Source organism: Protopterus annectens, chromosome 5.part0 (assembly GCF_019279795.1).
Source record: "Protopterus annectens isolate FY-2018-M chromosome 5.part0, PAN1.0, whole genome shotgun sequence".
In the NCBI taxonomy this organism is placed as follows: domain Eukaryota; kingdom Metazoa; phylum Chordata; order Ceratodontiformes; family Protopteridae; genus Protopterus; species Protopterus annectens.
This window is the reverse complement of record NC_056735.1, coordinates 1,973,408,309-1,973,427,124: the sequence shown is the minus strand read 5'-3', so window position 1 is coordinate 1,973,427,124 and position 18,816 is coordinate 1,973,408,309. Positions and strand designations below refer to the sequence as shown.

Sequence of the window (18,816 nt, the reverse complement as noted above, 5' to 3'; positions counted from 1 at the left end):
TATATATATATATATGCATATTATATCATATCCATGTTTAATATATATATATATATATATATATATATATATATATATATATATATATATATATATACATATACTAAAACAATGAGTGAGAAGGTCTCACAGAAAACAATGAGTGAGAAACTCATATATAAACTCTAGAAACTCTCACAGAAAAAACAATCTGTAAAAACTAAATGAAAACTTCAGCTAATTGGAACTTCCAATGAGTAACCTCTCAAACCTCTTGAATCAAAGGCCCATGGGATATATGCAAATGACCCTTATGCACACTCGGTATTTCAGCTAATTGGTGATTCTGTATGCCCATTACTTGTTTCGTCATTTTAATGGACAATTTCAGGCAAATAAAGCCAAACCCCACTAGCTGTGGATATTCATATTTTGGCCTTTTTATGACCTCATTGGCACAGCATAAGCAGAGTGTTTGACCAAGCATAAGAAATGCATGCATATGTGTATGTATGTATGTATGTATGTATGTATGTATGTGTGTGTGTAGATATATATATTTATATATATATATATATATATATATATATATATATATATATATGGGTCTGGGTTACAACATCGACAGATGACAAGACCGACAGTGAAATCACCAACGCCAGAGGATCGACAGATGAAAACACCGACGCGGAGAACACCAACATGGGGAAAGGATGTGTAAGTATGCGGTAGTGACGGACGTTAGGGTGCGAGTAAGGTAAGTGTGCTGGCGTTGACGGTCTGTAGGGGTAGGGGTGGGTTAAGTGAGTTAGGGTTAGGGCGCGGGTTAGGTAAGGGTGCAGTAGTGAATTATTTTGGGTTAGGGGCGGGTTAAGTGAGTTAGGGTTAGGGCGCGGGTTAGGTAAGGGTGCAGTAGTGAATTTTTTTGGGTTAGGGGCAGGTTAAGTGAGTTAGGGTTAGGGCGCGGGTTAGGTTAGTGTGCGATAGTGACGGACCTTAGGGTTAGGGTTTCGGTTAGGGTTGTGGATAGTTGTGTATGTAAGGTTTAGTGTTTGTTTGTTAGGATTTAGGTGTGCTTGTGTTGTGTGTGTGGTTTTTGGTCAGGGAATTTGTTTTGTTTATTGGTTGTTGTGATGATGTGTTGAGTGTGTGCGGTGTCGTGTTTGTGAACTGTCGATGATGTGGTGTCGGTGATGTCGCTGTCGATGTTATGTGCTGTCGATGTTATAACCTAGAACCATATATATATATATTGAGGTTGCAGAGTTAAAGATGTTAAGATATGCAATGGGTGTGATGAGGATGTATAGGATTAGGAATGAGTATATATTAGAGGGTCAGCTCAGGCTGGATGGTTTGGAGACAAAGCCAGAGGCGAGACTGCATTGGTTTGAATATGTGCTGAGGAGTAATGGTGGGTACATTGGGAGAAGGATGCAAAGGATGGAGCTACCAGGTAATAGGAAAATAGGAAGGCCTAAGATATGGTTTACGGATGTGGTTATGGAGGGCATGCATGTGGTTGGTATGACAGAGCAAGATGCAGAGGACAGGAAGAAATGTAAACAGATGATCATCTGTGGCAAACCCTAATGGAAGCAGCCAAAAGAAGAACAAAAAATAATCTTTATTTAAGAATAAATCTACTTACATTTTCATCAGATACACAAGCAAGGCGATCAACAAGTTCTGGATGAGCAATCAAACTTTTTATATATTCTTCACCTGAAAAAATAAAAATATTAAAACAAATAATTTTCCCTAAAAGTGGCATCACTTGTCATTTGATTAGTATGGATGTTTTTGGTTGGGGGGACTTACATGTATATGCCTCTAGTCCTACTCCAACTGCCTTTTCTTTATTATTTCTGTCATTTGTTACTAAAACCACCTTTAAGTTGTGTCTGCCTTTTCGGATGTGCTGATTGTACCATTTTACCACCATACGGATAGCTCGGTCATTTCGATCATTAGCACTTTCACCCTGTTCTTGTTCAACGTAGGTTTCTCTAAAAAAATAAAATAAAATTTGAGAATGGCAAGAAATAATCAAATACAATAATTCTTCTAGAAATATTTATACCATTATGAAAATGAAATAATGTCCTTCACAAAGAAGTGATCAAATTTTCCTTGGCAAGAACTTTGTTCCACAAATTTTCTAAATGTGCCTCCTTACAATTGTCATAGTCAACAATTAACATTCTTTATAAATGCATTTAGTAATACAAAGGTGAACAAAAACAAAGTTAACATACCTTCTTTTCAGACACACAATAATATTTTTAGTACATGCATAGGTATTCCTAGAATGAAACACGTGGGTTACATTTTTCCCTAAACAATGTAAAGACAGAATACTCATTTACTCTAATCCCTCAGTCAATTCAGTTCAAATATATACAGAAATCTACTCACACACATGCATGCACATACAGATAACAGTCCTGTTGTTATGAATCAGGCAAGTTCATATACAACACATTTTTAGAAGTTAAACGAAATTGCAAAACCCAGCAAAAAGTTGCGTGGTCACAGAAAAAACATTCAGTCTCCAGTCGGAAAACATCCAAGCTGTGAAATAAATAATTTGCTAATACATGACTTGAAATCCCTTTTAAAATTTTGAGAGATCGCATGACAGGCATGGGAAAAAACCCTTCCCCAGCAACAGGCAACAATATATACAACTCAGAAATCTCACAAAACAAGTTGCTTGTCTTTTCGGCTTTTCCTGGTTAGGGGTCACCACAGCGGAACTCTGGTGCACTAATGATTGGCAGTCGATTTTTATGGTGCCGAGTTGCCAGCCCAATGCCCACCCTTCGGTGAAGGCACGCCCATTCACGCATGTCTTTCGGAGGCCACTCGACCGTGGGGAGGACATGCAGACTCCACACAGAAGGCACTGCAGCCGAGAATCGAACAGGAGAACCTCTTGATGTGAGGCAACTATGCTTCCGCTGTACCACCGTGGCTTTCAAACCTCACAAAACAAGTAATAGCAATATAACCACACAAAAGTCAACATATGAAAATTTTCAAAAACTCTTGGCTAAATCACCAAAATAGGTCTGGAAAGAAGTCAATCAACTCATAGGAAGGGATATTCAAAAAAAAACCCACAGACATTAACACCTACATTCGCTCCCTCTGACTTTCTCTATGAATTCTCCAAACAACACATGCTCTCAAACACTCACACTGTCACTCTAATCTACCCAAAACACCCCTCAAATTTAGTTTAAACAAGTCAAAACAAAAGACTTCGATCCTCTTCGGCAACAAATAAAGACGACAGCCCTACAGATGCAGGTGGCTTCTATCCCTGATTTGTATACCGCTGCAGGAACCTCCTCTCAACTGGCCTGCAACACAGCATCAATCTCTACCCAACACAATGTCAAGTCAAATATAGTGAAGAGCTATTATCAGTCCAATCTCAAAGCAATCTAATCCCACCAAACTTCACAATACAAGCAAATCTCTATCCTTCCCACTCTAGGCAAATTGCTTGAAAAAATAATTATGTTCAAGCCATCCAGTACATCACTATCTATAAACTCCATTTCCATAACCAGCAGCTGCTGGTTGTACAATCAAGTTCTATGTACCCGAACTAATGAAATGCTACTGGCTACAGACATAGGCCACCTCATTGGCACCATCTTAATTGGCATTTTGAAAGACTTCCACATTGTTAGCCACATCCGCCTCCTCTATCACCTACTACAAAATAGGCCCAAGTCCCAATTCCTTACCTCAGTTTCAAAACTTCAACTGCCACTTCTCTACCAAATTCATATTTCGATGGGAAAGCAGGCAAGAGTTAAGTGGGATAAGTTGACCCTTACAAAAGAACAAGGTGGTTTAAGTTTACTTGATTTGAATGGATATTTTAGAGCTACACAGTTAAGGCTCATACACAGAACACAAGCAGAGGGTTACAATACAAAGTGGAAAGGACGGATAATGAAGAAACAAGAAAGAGGGATGTTCAAGAAATAGAGTGTGGGATTTTGGATGCAGATCTTTAAGGAGAATAAGAATAACCAAACAGTAAATTATATTCATATAGAATCAGAACGTATTCTAAGAATTAAACTAGTATGACAATTTGCCAATAGCGATGAATGCAAGTAGGAGTACACAAAATAAGCAAGAGGAGTATGTGAGTTACTGGAGAAACCTGGAAAAGGAAACAAAATATTGGGAGCAAATAACTCATGCAGGAAAGGTAACAGAATGGGAGAAGGCCAAGAAGACATTTGGCTTGGAGGCTAGAGACTGCCTTTCCTACCAGGGCCTGATCTCAGACTACAGGCAAAGAAAATGGACAGGGGAATTTTAAGTGAAAGACTTGCTCTGGTAGAGTTTTTGTTGAATCTAGAATAAAAGTCACTGTTAAAAAGAAAACTAGTACAGCATACAACACATTGTATGGTAATTATCAGAATCAATCAGAGGAGGTTAGAAAGGATTGGGAAGAGAGAGTGGAAAAGCATTTTACAAAACAATAGTGGTAAGACATGTACAGCTCCCGGGTATGCATCCAAGTCCAGGAGGTTAAGGATCTTTGCATGGCTGCATAGATATTTTTATACCCCAAGCAGGCTTAAGATTTTTTCTTCGGGTAGGTAGCAAATGCTGAAGCTGTGATGCAAAATAAAGAGGTAACTGGGAACATATTTTTGTAAATGTAATATGTTAGCAGATTTAAAAAATTCCCTACAGAGCACTCTATGAGAAATAGTGGGTGAGCAAATGGCTTTAAGTAAGGAAATGATTATTTTGAACTGGGGTATAGGATCTGAATTGCCTAGACATATTAAGGCTTTATTAAGTTGAATTCTGTTGTCTGCCAAAAAAGCAATTACTAGAAAATGGAAATTAATCTCTATACCAACTATATTTGAGGTATTGAATACTAAAAAAGTGAGAAAAGAACTGGAAGAGTGATCTTTAGAAAATGGAAGGAACACATTACAAATGGAATTGTAGGAACAATGCATGCATACTAATGCTCAGGAGAAGGAGTGAGGTTTAATGAAAGGCAGAAATTCAGCAAATTTTTATAATACTTGTGTGATGATAGTAAAGAAAATATATGTGATGTATACTGTATTTAAATTTTAAAAAGTATTAAAATGGTTTGTTTTCTGTTAGTATATGTTTGCTTAGTTCTTAAATAATTTAATAAAGGTGTTTAAAAAAATATTGCACCTTGATTTCCCAAACCAGTCAGCCTTCAAAGAAGCGTACCACACGGTTCCATATGAGCTCCTCTATTATTTACTCCGTCATTATAAAAAAAGCTCCCTCTTGACCTGCCCTATCTCCTACTTCTTTTCTGCACAAATGTTATGGTACTATTTCACCCAAACAACTCTGTATCCAATCTCATGACAGACCTAGAAGCAAATTTCTCAGTCCTAATCCACTGAATCTCCAGCAAAAGCCTCCTCTCAACGTTTCTCCTCAACCAAAACCAAAACTATGACACCTAGCACCAAACAGAAACCTAAAAAAAAGTCTTTGCATACCTACAACCACATCATCATCCCCATAGAAAGCACTTCTTTTAAATACTTTAGCATAGTACAACCCCTACCCTTAACAATTCATAGAAGTTTAAATCTCTACTTTGAGCAAATAAAATCTCTCCACTCCTTATTAAAACCTCCAGGACAGCCATATGCAAAGGCATTCTCTATTCATCCAACTTGAATATGGCCTTCCCTCACAGACTCTGCATTAAAAATAAAATCCATACATATTCAAACAACAATTGCAGAATACTCAATTCCCTAAAAATGACCACAACTGTAAATCACTGAAATACAGCAAAAGAGATGACCCACCCCTACGATCTCAAATATTTAAACACCTTGTTAACAAGACCTTCTTGCTCCCAAGCATTAAAGTAATTGGATAAACTTCCTCTTTACAGCCTCAGAAACGGCAACCACTCTGCCCCCACAATGCAACCCTCCAAAGCTGAATTCCATTGTACAGATCACTGATTCTCTGTAAGAGCTCCAAAACTCTGGAGGAGGAAAAAAAAACAGTTAGAGGGCAAGAGTCAAGTGGGATAAGCTGATCCTCCAAACAGAAGATAGAGGTTTAGGATTACCTGATTTGAAGGGATATTTTAGAGCTACACTGTTAAGGCTCTTATACATAACACAAGCAGAAAGCTACAATTCAAAGTGAAAAGGGATTACAATGAATCAGGGGTAATTCAAGAAATAAGTTAAGAGTGGGATTTTGGACACAGATCCTTAAGAAGTCTATAGTCGTACAGAATATTATACAGTAGCAGAAAGTCTACTATGAACTAAGCCAACATGGAAATGGAGAAAGGAGATTTCAACAATTGTAACATCTGCAATTAGAGGTACAGACCACAGACAAGAGGGGGCTGGAATTTAAGGGAGGAAGCCGGCAAATTAACCAAGGTGTTGGGAACAAATAAGGAAAGGTAACAGAATGGGAAGATGCCAAGAAGACATTTGGACTGCAGGCTAGTGATTATGTTCCCTAACAGAGATTGGTATTACAGTACAGACAATAAGAAAGAGAAAGGAGAATCTTAAATGAAAGTCTTGAACTGGTTGAGTTTTTAACTGAATATAGAACAGAATCTGCTACTATAAAATGGATAATTAGTACAACATATAAAATATTGCATAATATCTATAGGAATCAACCATGAGAGGTCAGAAAAGATTGGGAAGAAAGATTAGATAAGCAATTCACAAAGAAACAATGGCAGAATAAATGTATAGCTCCCAAATATGCAACAAAATCTAGAAGATTAAGGATTTTTGCCTGAAAGTTTTTGCATAGATTCTTGGGAGTCTGAAAGGGGTATAAAAGCATTTTTCCTCTGGCAGATGGCAAATGCTGGAGGTGTGATGGGGAAGAAAGAGTTAACTGAAAACGTGTTTTGGAAGTATAACGAGTTGGCTGACTTGAAAAATTCCCCACTGAGTACTCTGTCAGGAATACTGGGCGAGCAAATGAGTGTAACCAAGGAAATTATTTTTTGAGCTGGGTTACAGGATCTCAATTGCCTAGACTTAGTAAGGCTTTAACAACTTCAATTCTGGTAGCTACCAAAAAAAATAACGCAATTATAAGAAAATGAGACCAAAATTTAAACTAAATATATTTGAAGTACTGAATACTTTAACAGAGAATAAAGAGCAACAAGTAGGACCTTTAGGCAATTACATAAAAAAATGTAAATTGTGATAACAATACATGCAGAAATTGTTTTGAAGGTGGAAGAGTTTTAAGAGAAGGCAGGAAATGAATAATTACTGTAATGTTTCTTAGATTATATGATGCATAACAGTATATGTGAAATATGTTGTTGTGTCTTTCAGCTTTTCCCGGTTAGGGGTCGCCACAGCGGAACTCCGGTCCACTAAATGATTGGCAGTAGATTTTGATGTGCTGGCTTGCCAGGCCTAACGCACAACTTTCAACTAAGGAACGCCCATACTGTCTGTAAATATGAATTTGATAATATGGCTTGATTATCTTTACATAAATGTCAGTTTGCCCATGTCACAACTTGTGATAATTCATTTGAGATGTTTAAAAAAAGAACTCTGGAAGAGTATCCCCTCACAAATAAGGCACATACGTATGCATACATAAATAGAAAAGCAAAACTGCAGTAATATGTATACTGCATGAAGACAATGAGAAAAAATGTTTTCTTTTTAACATTCACTCCAGCATTACATGAAGTACTCAAACCCTGTTATCCCTTAGATATCACCCATCCTGAAAATTATGTATGTATATGTTATTCCCAGAAAATTCCTTTTAATTCTATGTAATGTCCTCCTTTACTTTTCTAAAAATCCCACCTTATCTAATTAGTTTACCTTTTTTTTTTCAGTACTTCAGTTACAATGGTTTACATTTTGATTTCCATTTTCCAGTTAACTGTTTTTTTGGTAGCAAACAGCATTAAAATTTGTTAAGGCCTTATTATGCTTAAGCAAGTCAGATCATGTGTCTCAGCTCAAAAATTTACACATTTAAACAAGGTAAAAGAAAATATTACAGGTCCTAATAATATCAATAAACTGAAACTTACATGTGCACAAATGTAAACAGCTAATTATTCATTCATATAAGACCTGCAAATTACACACACAAGCAGAAAAAATAAAGTACCACCAGTGTCAAATAAAATAGAATGAAAACTCAGATTATACTTCAATAACTACAGAAACAACTTATTTATACTATGTAACAAACTAAGTACAATAAACCATTAACAGCATAATTAAAACACTCAAGTAGAAAACTATGCATTGCATTGCTGGGAGCCGTAATTTGTTTCTCATCCATGGTATCTCATGTTTGATCTCTTGGTATTGCTCTCACGACAAAAGAATGACCCCACCGTATATAAAATACTAATTACTTGCACCCTCCCAAGGTAAACTTATCAAGCACTTCCCATCCAGGACTCCACCTTTTTCTGTTCTGTGTATGCCTAATAGTATGCCTAATAGACATGCATTTTTGATATGCTAATAGCATTTAGTTAAGAGCATGTTTCACTAACAAGCTCATCCTATCGAATACTGCCAGTAATTCTTAAATTGGACAGCCTTACACAGGATCCTTTTATTTGCTTCACTAGATGCAATCATTGTAGCTATAGAAAAATCAGTGGCTGAGGTCCTCTACACCACAGTAGCAACAAAGGGAGTTTACAATAAGTGCATACAACACTGAAGATGCAGTTAATTCTATTTTAAAATAAGGAAGAAATTATTTTATCTTTTTAGTGATGGAAGTTCCATTCACAAATGAATATGCATAGCCTGCTTTTCTCTGAGCTTCTAATTTTAAAACCTAATAAAACTGTAGGACACAAATCACAACTCTTAAACTAAATTCTAAAATGGAGGTAAAGCGTTTTAACAAAAACCAACAACAAAAGAAAAAGCACAGAAAACCACTCTGGATTCATTTACAACTTGGTGATTATGATGCAAGATCCAGGGAGTTAACTCATTAATCCTTTGTGCTTACACCCGAGCGCTCTCTGAAACGTTTGAAAAGCTATGCTGTTCCACCACAGTGCCTTCCACAAGCACCGGTAACTTTGGAGTAAAGTTTTAGCTCCGTTGTTAAAAATTAAGTTGAAAAAGTACCTGAACTCTGTCAGGTACCTTATCAACTTAATTTTCAGTATGGAGTAACATCAGGTTTAAATTTAAAGTTTACAAGAAAATTGGCTTACAAGTGCCGTACAGCTGCTCATGCTTCTAACTCTGTGCTTTTATCATTAAACCAGAACACATGAACAATCACCGATTATTTATACATTCTTGCTTTTCCCAACATGTTTAATGCAGTCTGTGTTCTGAGAAAAAGAGCCATAGGTTAAAAGTCCAGGAATAAACTCTGCATATCAGTAGCATATGCGGTATATGTTTTCTCAAGTTAAAAATGGTAAGGATAGCAGAAGTGTCGTAGAATTTGCAGAAAGCATTGCCCATAAATGTCCAGCTACTGTTGAATTCTGTTTTTTAGTTGTTATTTAACAGATCCGTTGTGTGGGTGAAGTTTCGAAACTTTGTGACAAGCCTTCTGCTAACAGCTTTGAATCTCATGGAAGAGTGACAAAAAGGTGCATTTAGGTTAGCTATAATCGCACTTATTATTTATTTATTTTATTTTATTTTACATTTGTTAACCGGGAAAGTCCAACTGGATACATATCCATTTTCAGCGGAGGCCCGGGAAGAAAAGCTCCAAGTAACCGATAAACATTTAAAATGCAGGTTACAGTGATTTTAGCAATTTAACAAAGATCAAAAGACAAAAACAAAATAGGTTACATATTTAAGAAAAAGTTCAAGGTAAGGCAACATTTAGATATGAGAAAGGCAACAACAAAGAGGGAGATGGAAAGAAATATAAAGGGAAAAATAAACATATAAGAGTAGTGTGGGTATAGGAAAAGGATGATCATTAGGAAGAAAGTAAGAATGAAATAAGAGAAGGGTAGGTTAGGTAGGAAGCAGCAGAGGCTGAAAAGGAGGTTATAGTCCTGATAATGGAAGCTAGAGAGATATAAAGGGGTAAAAGAATTGAATTGAAGGAGGGTAAGGAAAGAATAAAGGGAAATTACATTTGAGAGCTAAGATGGATTAATAGATTCTTTGAGTAAAGTTGGGTTTTATAGGGACTAGAAAATGAGACAAACTTTTTGTCATAACTCAGTCTGAATATTGTGTGGGTTAGTCAGGGTTTAGACATGGACATAGCCAGTCATTGTGCATGTGTCTCTTTAGAGATATTCTGAAATGAGGCAAGGAGCAATTGGTGGTTAGTTCAGCAGTAAGGGAGTTCCATTTTTTTCCAGCAGAGTTGGAGAATAGGGAATCTCCGGCTGAGTTGTTGGCTTTGGTCGTTTGTACTAGCATTTTGCTGGATGAGCGGAGGGATGCTAGGTTGCAATATAGGGTAATAATATTAGCTAGACTGGGGGTGTGGGCAGGCTGGTGGAGGATTTTATGAAATACTATAAGTTGGTTATAGTATATTTGGTTGGGTAGTTCCAGCTAGCCTAATTTGTGAAGATTATGACAGTGATGGGTTCTGTATGCTGAGCCTGTGGCAAATCTTGCTATACTGTTGTAGCAGCTAGTGGTTTTGTTGAGATTTGATTTGGATAGATTAGTGAGGATGGGTGAGGCATAGAGAAGGGATGCCAAGATGTGTGCGAGCTATGGCTGTTCTGGCAGTCAGGGTTAGAAATTTCTTGATCCAATACATGGAGCCTATTTTTTTGTTTACTGTTTTAATGGTTTTGTCTATATGGGCATTGTAGTTTAGATCATCAATGATTATACCTAGCAGTTTGGTGCATGGTTCTGGAGAAATTACGGTGCCATTATGAGAAGAGACTGAAAATACTGGTGGTGTTAGCTTACGGATGGGGGAGAAAAGTAGAAGTTTGGTTTTGTTTGGGTTCAATAAGAGCTGACAATTATTAAGCCAGTTCTCTGCTTTGTTGAAGGTGGTTTGGGATAGGGATTGTAATTCTGTGGGAGTTGCGGCAGTGCAGATTAGCGTAGAGTCATCTGTGTATTGTATAGAAGTAGCATGAGGGATAATTTTGGGCAAGTCATTGATGAAAATAGAGAAAGGAGGGGACACAGAATAGAACCTTGGGGTACTCCTACAGTGACAGGTAAAAGGGGAGATAGATGCTCTTTCCACAGGACTGCCTGTTGTCTACCGTGCAGGTAAGAGTGGAACCACTTGATTTCTGGGTTTTCTATGGACAGAGATTTGAGAGTGTCTATGAGTAGGTTGTGGTTTACCATATCGAATGCTTCTGACAAAGCAAGGAAGAGGGCAGAGGAAAGCAGGTTTTGATTGCGGCTGTGATTTATTGTGTGGGAGAAGGAGAGAAGGGCAGTGGTAGTACTGTGGGCTGGTCTGAAACCATGCTGGGATGAGGCTAGGAGATTATTGTGGGTGAGGTGGTTTAAAAGTTGCTTTTGTACGCATTTCACCATTATTTTGGCTAGCAGAGATAGTATGGCGATAGGTCTGTAATTAGAAAGGTCAGTGGTGTTTCCACCTATATGAAGTGGAATAATATGAGCAATTTTCCAAATGGTGGGAATGTAGGATTCCTGGATAGATCGACTGATTAAGATGGAGATAGGATTAGCTATTACATTAGCAGCCTTTTGTAGAAACTCTGCGGTAAGTAGGTCTGCTACCAGGGGGATAGGTTTTAATTTCTTTAGTAAGGATTTGATATAGTCTGTAGGGATACACTCGAATTTTAAGGGGGGGTTACCAGATTAGGTGTGAGTATAGAGGAGGAGGAAGGAGATAGATTATTAGCTAGGGACTTGACAGTTTCGGTGAAGAAAGTGTTGAATCTATTTGCTACAGATTCAGGGGGTAGGTGTAAGGTACTTGAGGGGGTGGGGGTAGAAGATTTACCTGGGTTTAGTAGTTTATTCAAACCTAACCAAAATTTTTGAGGTTGATTTTGGTGCTTTTGCTGTAAGTTGAAATAGTAGCTTTGCTTGTCTAGCAGAATGGATCTTTTTGCTTCGTTTCTTAATTGTTTGAATAATATGTGGGCTTGAAGGGATTTGGTGTTTCTCCAGGAGGTCCATGCTGTATTTCTGGCTGTAAGTTTTTGTCTAGTAGTATTGGTTAGCCATGGAGCTATTTTGTTTTTGGTTCTGATTCTACGTGTGGGAGCATAACTGTCTAGGATGGCCAGGAACCTGGTGTTGAAATTTGAGACTGCTTGGTCAAGGGGAAGTAGTTTAAGATTGGCCCATCTGCATGAGTTTAAATCAGATATGAAACTATTTATGTTAAAGTTCGTTGTATACCTAAGAGTTTTTATGGTGGTTTGGTGGGGCAAGTCATCTCTTTTTCTCATTATGTTAGTTAGCAGGTGATCGCTCATGACTTCAGGTTGGGTGTCTGATTTGTATTACTGAGGTTTGTTATTTATTAAGATCCAGTCTAAGATGCTTTCCTTACTGCTGGGTTTGTTGATTCTAGTGGGGGTAATAATTGTTTGGGAGATACCATGTAAGTTAATGTGGGTAGTGGGGAAGTTAGCTGAACAGGTTGTCCAGTCGATGTTGAAGTCCCCAAGAATGAGTGTTTCTTGGGGGTGGGTGGAGGATAACCAATGGAGGGTACTTTCTAAGATGTTTATGTTATTGCCTGGGGGAATATAACTACACACGATGTTAATAGATTTGTCATTGTTAAGGTGGATTCTTGAGAGAATAGTTTCGGTATTGGTGGCAACTAGGTCTTGTGGGATGCTAATTGTGGATAATTCGAGGGTTGATTTGTATAAAATGGCAACTCCCCCTACTTTTCTGCCTTTTCGATCCATTCTAGTAATATTGTAGCCGGGGGGAAGTATTTCATGGTCAGGGATGGTGGGTTTGAGCCAGGTTTCAGTAAGGCAGAGAACATCAAAGGAGTGGATATCTAGGAGAGCATGCAGCTCTTGGAGTTTATTTTTTATGCTTCTGATATTTAGGTGACAGACTAGAAATGCTTTGGGGGCATCATGTGAATTTCTTATGTTGGTAGGAGTTTTTCTTTTGGTGCAAGTGGTAGCTGGCAAGTTTGGGCCTGGGTTAGGATGGATGTTGCAGTCAGCTATGAGGTTAGGTAATAAATTCCTTATGAGTTTGGTGAACTTTAGCAGGAGCTGGTAATAGCTTTTAGTCCTTAGGTTTAACTAAGTAGTTTGTATAAGATGGAGAGGTTTTGGAGTAGCGCAGTAGGTGAGGAGGTGGGGTTGTATTACAGGAGGGGTGTGCGTTTCGGTATATATGGTAGCGACTGATGTTGGAAGCTGACAGGCACGTAGTGGTATTCATAGGCGGTAAGCATATAAAGTATCAAAATTGGGGGTATGAGGTAGTACAATGGTTTAAGTTTTGGAGTTGTTGAGGTGCTATGTATAGACACAGTAGCTAGTGCACTAGATAGGTTAAGAGAATAAAGGTGTGGTGATATAGTAGACTTGAGTGCAGGAGAATTGGGAAAATGGGGATGGGTGATATGAAGGATGGGTTGTGATAGGCTGAAAGTGGTTAGTGGGACTGACCAATTAGTGGGGAGTGTGGTTTGATAAGTATAAGTGTAGTAGTGGGGGCGGGTGAGAATTGGGGGTAGGGTAGGGGAGTGGAGTGAGCCCGCAGGGCAACGGAGCTGGTAGAGCCAGAAAAGGACCAAGTGCAGGGAAAACAATTAGTGGAGTGCTGATTGTTAGGGTAAGTTAAAAGGAGATAGTGAAATGTGCAGTTGCAAAAGATGGAAGAAGTTAGGTTAGGTGGGTCTATCAGATAGTTAGAAATAGTAGAAAGGGTGTTTGGTAGAATTTTGTACAATGGAGGTAGAGTAGGCAAGGGGAAAAAACTGGAAGGGGGGTACCACCTAGTGGGTAAGGGATGAACTGCAAGCAAGGCTAGTCCAGAGCATGCAGCTCTAAGGAGATATGGTAGGTTTACACAGGAGAAGTTAAGGAGGCTGTAAGAGTGGATACTCTGTTTGTAGGGAGGGGGAAAGGTTTGGCTGCTGGCTGTCCTGGCTATGGAGTTAACGGAAAGCACCTGGTGTGTGTATGTAACAATTTTAAATGTAGGTGACAGTCAGTATAAGACGTACTTTCTTGCGTTCTTTAGGGGAAAGATGACCAAGAAGGTTTGCCTCCTTTCCTTAGCTTGGGGAGGAGGCAGCAATCCTGGACAGGGTAAATAACCCAAGACCTAGTGCAGGTCAGGCGGTTGTTGAGCTGGGTGCACAAAGGGAGAAGAAAATGTGCTGAAGTAGGCAGTAGGACTAACACAGACTATAAGCAAATTACTTAGTAAAAGACAGTACATTTGAAAACACATTAGCTATGAAATGCACAGGTCATTATCCAAAATATGCTACTTTAAATTAACACAGGCATAGGCAAGGTAGAAGCAGTTAATAGAGAGACTAAGTACTTTAAGTTCTAAATATCAGCTTATCAAAATAACTCTTAAGTCTGCTAACATTCAGTTTAATCAACTCTAATAAACCGCTAAAACTAAAGCTGTTGGAGAAATATACTAAGCTCCCAATAAAATTTAGCAGTCAGCTTAGAAATAACACTATCATCGTCTAAATTAGTAGAAAATGTTCATTAAGTGACCATTCGTCACATATAGTGGGTTACAGAAGCCCGGAATTGAGAGGCAGTTTTGAGCCTTAACATGACTTTATAACTGAAAATATAGTGAATACTCAATTAATAAACACTGCTGGAGCTTTGCTTGCTTAGGAAGGAAAGTACAGTTTTGTACCTACCATAAATGTAGAAGTTCGAGTGTTCACCCTGCTGTAGTCATCACACTTGGGTTATCCTGTCGTCAGGCGGTCCCGCAGTCGGCTGGAATTCCAAAGTCTTGGTCCGGCGTCGGTTGCTGTCGCTTCTTCCCTGACGTCAGTGCGCCAGGGGTATATATAATGCATCCGACGCCATTTTCTTGCCCCAGATGTCAGGTGCCCCCAAAAAGGTGGTCAGTAATTCGTACCAAATTAAGTAATTTTTGCACAAACACAAAATCCCTCCAGCTATAAGCAAATGCATCAAGAAGGTATTGTAGAGATTTAGCCAGTTAGATCAGAGGGGATGGAGGGAGGGTAACCTGGACTGCAGCAGGGTGAACACTCGAACATCTACATTAATGGTAGGTACAAAACTGTACTACGTTCATCGTGTTACCCTGCTGCAGTCATCACACTTGGGTAGAATCCCAAAGCTATGGATGGGTGGAGGAGTTATAGAGGGTTAGAGGAGGCTAGAAGGCCCTGCAGAACTGCAGTGGCGAAGCCAGCCCTAGTCTTAGAGTAAAGTGGTAAGTGATAGTGTTTGGTAAAGGTGTGTACTGAACTCCAAGTTGCAGCTTCCAAAATCTCCTTGGTTGGAACCCCCCTGAGGAAGGCTGTAGATGTAGCTGTTGCTCTGGTAGAGTGGGGCCTAATGGTAGCAGGAACTGGTTTTCCATGATGGGTATAGCAAAAATGAATGCAATGTCCTATCCATTTGGAAATGGTTTGTTTTGATATAGCCTTCCCTTGTGAAGCTGCAGCACAGGATACAAAGAGCTGGTCAGATTTTCTGAAAGCCTTAGTTTTATCCAAGTAGTAACGAAGTTGCCTGTGAATGTCCAAGGAATGCAGGAGTCTTTCTCCTTTGTTCTGTGGGTTTGGGAAGAAGGTGGGTAAGTGAATGGTTTGATTTAAAGACACACTGGAAACCACCTTAGGCATGAAGGAAGGATTAGTTCGTAGAGAAACTCTGTCTTGATGGAAAATGAGGAAAGGTTCCACTGCCATTAGTGCCTGCAGCTCTGAGACTCCTCTAGCTGAAGTTATTGCTAGCAGCAGGGCAGTCTTCCATGATAGGAACTGCAGATCTGCAGAGAAAGCTGGTTCAAAGGGAGGTAGCGTAAGTTTTTCCAGAACAAAATTTAGGTCTTGTGTTGGTGTAGGTGCTCTCCTGGGGGGCCTAATGTTTTTTGCCCCTCTGAGGAACTGCCTTAGAAGTGGATGCGAAAATAAGGGTGGTTCCGTGTTGTAGTGGGCTGAAATAGCTGATGCATGGATTTTAATGGAAGAAAAAGAAAGACCTTTGTGCAACATATCAGTTAAATACTGTAGAATCTGAGGCATGTGAGGCTGAACTTTGTTTTGGCCTTTAGCTTGGTTCCAGGCACAAAACCTTTTCCATTTGTCCGACTAGGCCTTCCTGGTGCTGGGCCTCCTAGCTTCCAGAATAACATCCATAACTGCTTGGGAAAGAGGAGCTGGCTGAATGTTTAGGTGATATGCCATGCAGCCAGATTTAAGGTTTTTAGCTGGCTGTGAAGAATCTGATTGTTTTGCTGTGTGAGCAAATGGGCAACTTGTGGTAAAATCCAAGGTGGGCCCTGGGCCATATTCCTCAATAGTGGGTACCAGTGCTGGCGTGGCCAGTCTGGGGCTATGAGGATCAGTCGTGGTCTCTCCTTTCTGACTTTCAGAAGCACCTTTGTGAGGAGAGGCAATGGAGGGAAGGCATAAACTGTCAGGTTTTTCCAACTGAATGAAAGTGCGTCCACTTTCCAAGCTTGATGGTGAAGTGTCCTTGTACAAAATTTTGTTAATTGATAGTTTTGAGGACTGGCAAACAGGTCTATGTCTGGAAGGCCCCATTTTTGAGTTATCATTGCAAATACTTGTGGATCCAGTTTCCACTCGTGGAGATCCATGAGATTTCTGCTGAGGTCATCTGCCAATGTGTTCTTTTTTCCTGGCAGGAATTAAGCTTGTAACTGAACTTGGTAAGGCAGAGCTGTGTTCCACAAGGTCATTGCTTGCCTGCATAGAGGGTAGGAGTGTATACCCCCTTGTTTATGTACCACATTACTGTGGTGTTGTCCGTCCTTATTGTAAGTTGTCCTGGATGTAATAGATTCTTGAAGGTTGTCAGAGCATTCTGTACAGCTAGCATCTCTTTTTGATTGATGTGCAGATTCCTTTGATCTGCAGTCCATACGCCTTGAACGCACTGTCCTGCCATGTGTGGCCCCCAGGCGTAGTCCGATGCATCTGTTGTCATAGTTTGCCTGGCTGGGGGCAAGGTGAAAGGCTGACCCTTGTTGAGGTGACAAGCCAATGACCACCATAGAAACTCCTGTTGTAGGCAGGGAATGAGAGATATCATTGTTTCCAAGCTGTGGCTGTGTTGAGACCATACGCTTTTTAGGCACCACTGTAATTTCCTCATATGCAGCTTTGCAAATGGTATTAGTAGTATGCAAGATGCCATGAAGTCCAAGGCCTGCAGAATTTTTCTTGCAGGTAGCTGGGTCTTTACTGCCATTGTTTTGAAATATTGAGTCAGTCGTAGTTGTTTGTCTGGCGTCAGATAAGCCTTCTGGGCTGTTGTATTCAAGCTGGCACCCAGGAATGTCATATTTTGTGAGGATACTAGTTTTGATTTATTTTCGTTTACTGTGTACCCCAGGCAACTTACAAGATGTTTTACAAAAGCCAGATGTTGTAAGAGGGTGTCCTTGCTTTCTGCTTGGATGAGGCAGTCGTCCAGGTATGGGTATATTTGAATTCCTCTTTGTCTGCAGTATGCAATTACTGGTGCCAGGCATTTTGTGAAGACCCTGGGCGCAGTAGATAAGCCAAAGGGCAGTGCATAGAATTGGTAATGGGTTGAACCTGCAATGAAACGGAGGTATCTTCTGCAACTTTGTCTGATAGGGACATGCAGGTATGCCTCCTTGAGGTCCAACATTACTAGCCATGCTTTCTTGCCCAACATGGGAAGAAGCTGCTGTAGTGTTAGCATCTTGAATTTGGGTACTTGTAAGAAGGTGTTTAGAATTGAAAGGTCCAGAATTGGTCTCTAGGCATTGTCCTTTCTGGGAACTAGAAAGAGTCTTGAGTAAAAACCTTGGCCTTGCTCTCAAGTAGGTACCAGTTGAATGGCTCTCATGTCCATGAGAGCTGTAATTTGTCTGTGCCTCTGCCCATTGATTTTGCGGCAGGTTTGGCATTCCTCTTTTCATTGGCAAGGTGTGAAAATGGAATCTGTATCCTCGTGAAATTATGTCAAGGACCCATTTGTCCTTTGTGACAATGTGCCAGTTGTCTGAAAAAAGTACGAGTTTTCCTCCCAAGGGGGCTGCCAAGAGAGTGTTGCTTGGCCAGATGAGGTGCAAGTCATTGAGTTTGCCTTCTGGTTTGCCACCGGTCTTCTCTTCCCTTCTGTGCTGCAGTGCCCCATTGTCGAGGTTTGTACTGGGCTTGTGGTTGTCCTCTGCCTCTTGGACGTCTGTATTTACCCCTCTGTGGTCTGTCAGAAGCTGGAAAGGACTAATTTTTTGTTGGCCAATTTCTGCTGAAGTGAGGGGGCTGTACCTGCAGGAAATCTTTGTCTGCATAGATTTTGCCTTATCCGCCATTTTCTTTAAGACTTCTTCTGCTTTAACTCCAAAAAGAACATCCTGCTGTAAGGGAGCATCTATAAGCTTTGCTTTAACATGATCAGGCAGAGTTTGTTCCTTTAACCAAGCATGCCTACGTATAACAGACCCAGTGACAGCTGCTCTGCAGGAAGCCTCCAAAGAATCAACTCACATTGTAAAGTATGTTTGCCCACCTGTTCAGTTGCATGCAACAGATCCTGCATTTCTTTCAATTCAGACTGTTGAGGGAGTGTGCTCATTTTTTGTTTTAAGTGAGACATTAGTAATTGCT

At 39.7% G+C, this 18,816-nt stretch overlaps 1 protein-coding gene across 1 annotated transcript in view; it reads right to left on the bottom strand.

The window, feature by feature from the left end:
* Positions 1–18,816, bottom strand: part of DIS3 (DIS3 homolog, exosome endoribonuclease and 3'-5' exoribonuclease) — a 1,475,941-nt gene that overhangs the window by 1,309,039 nt on the left and 148,086 nt on the right. The window contains exons 3-4 of the mRNA XM_044072053.1: positions 1,801–1,988; positions 1,631–1,704 (exon numbers count right to left, since the gene is read on the bottom strand). Of these exons, the coding sequence (XP_043927988.1) occupies positions 1,631–1,704; positions 1,801–1,988 (262 nt within the window). The remainder of the gene's footprint in view (positions 1–1,630; positions 1,705–1,800; positions 1,989–18,816) is intronic.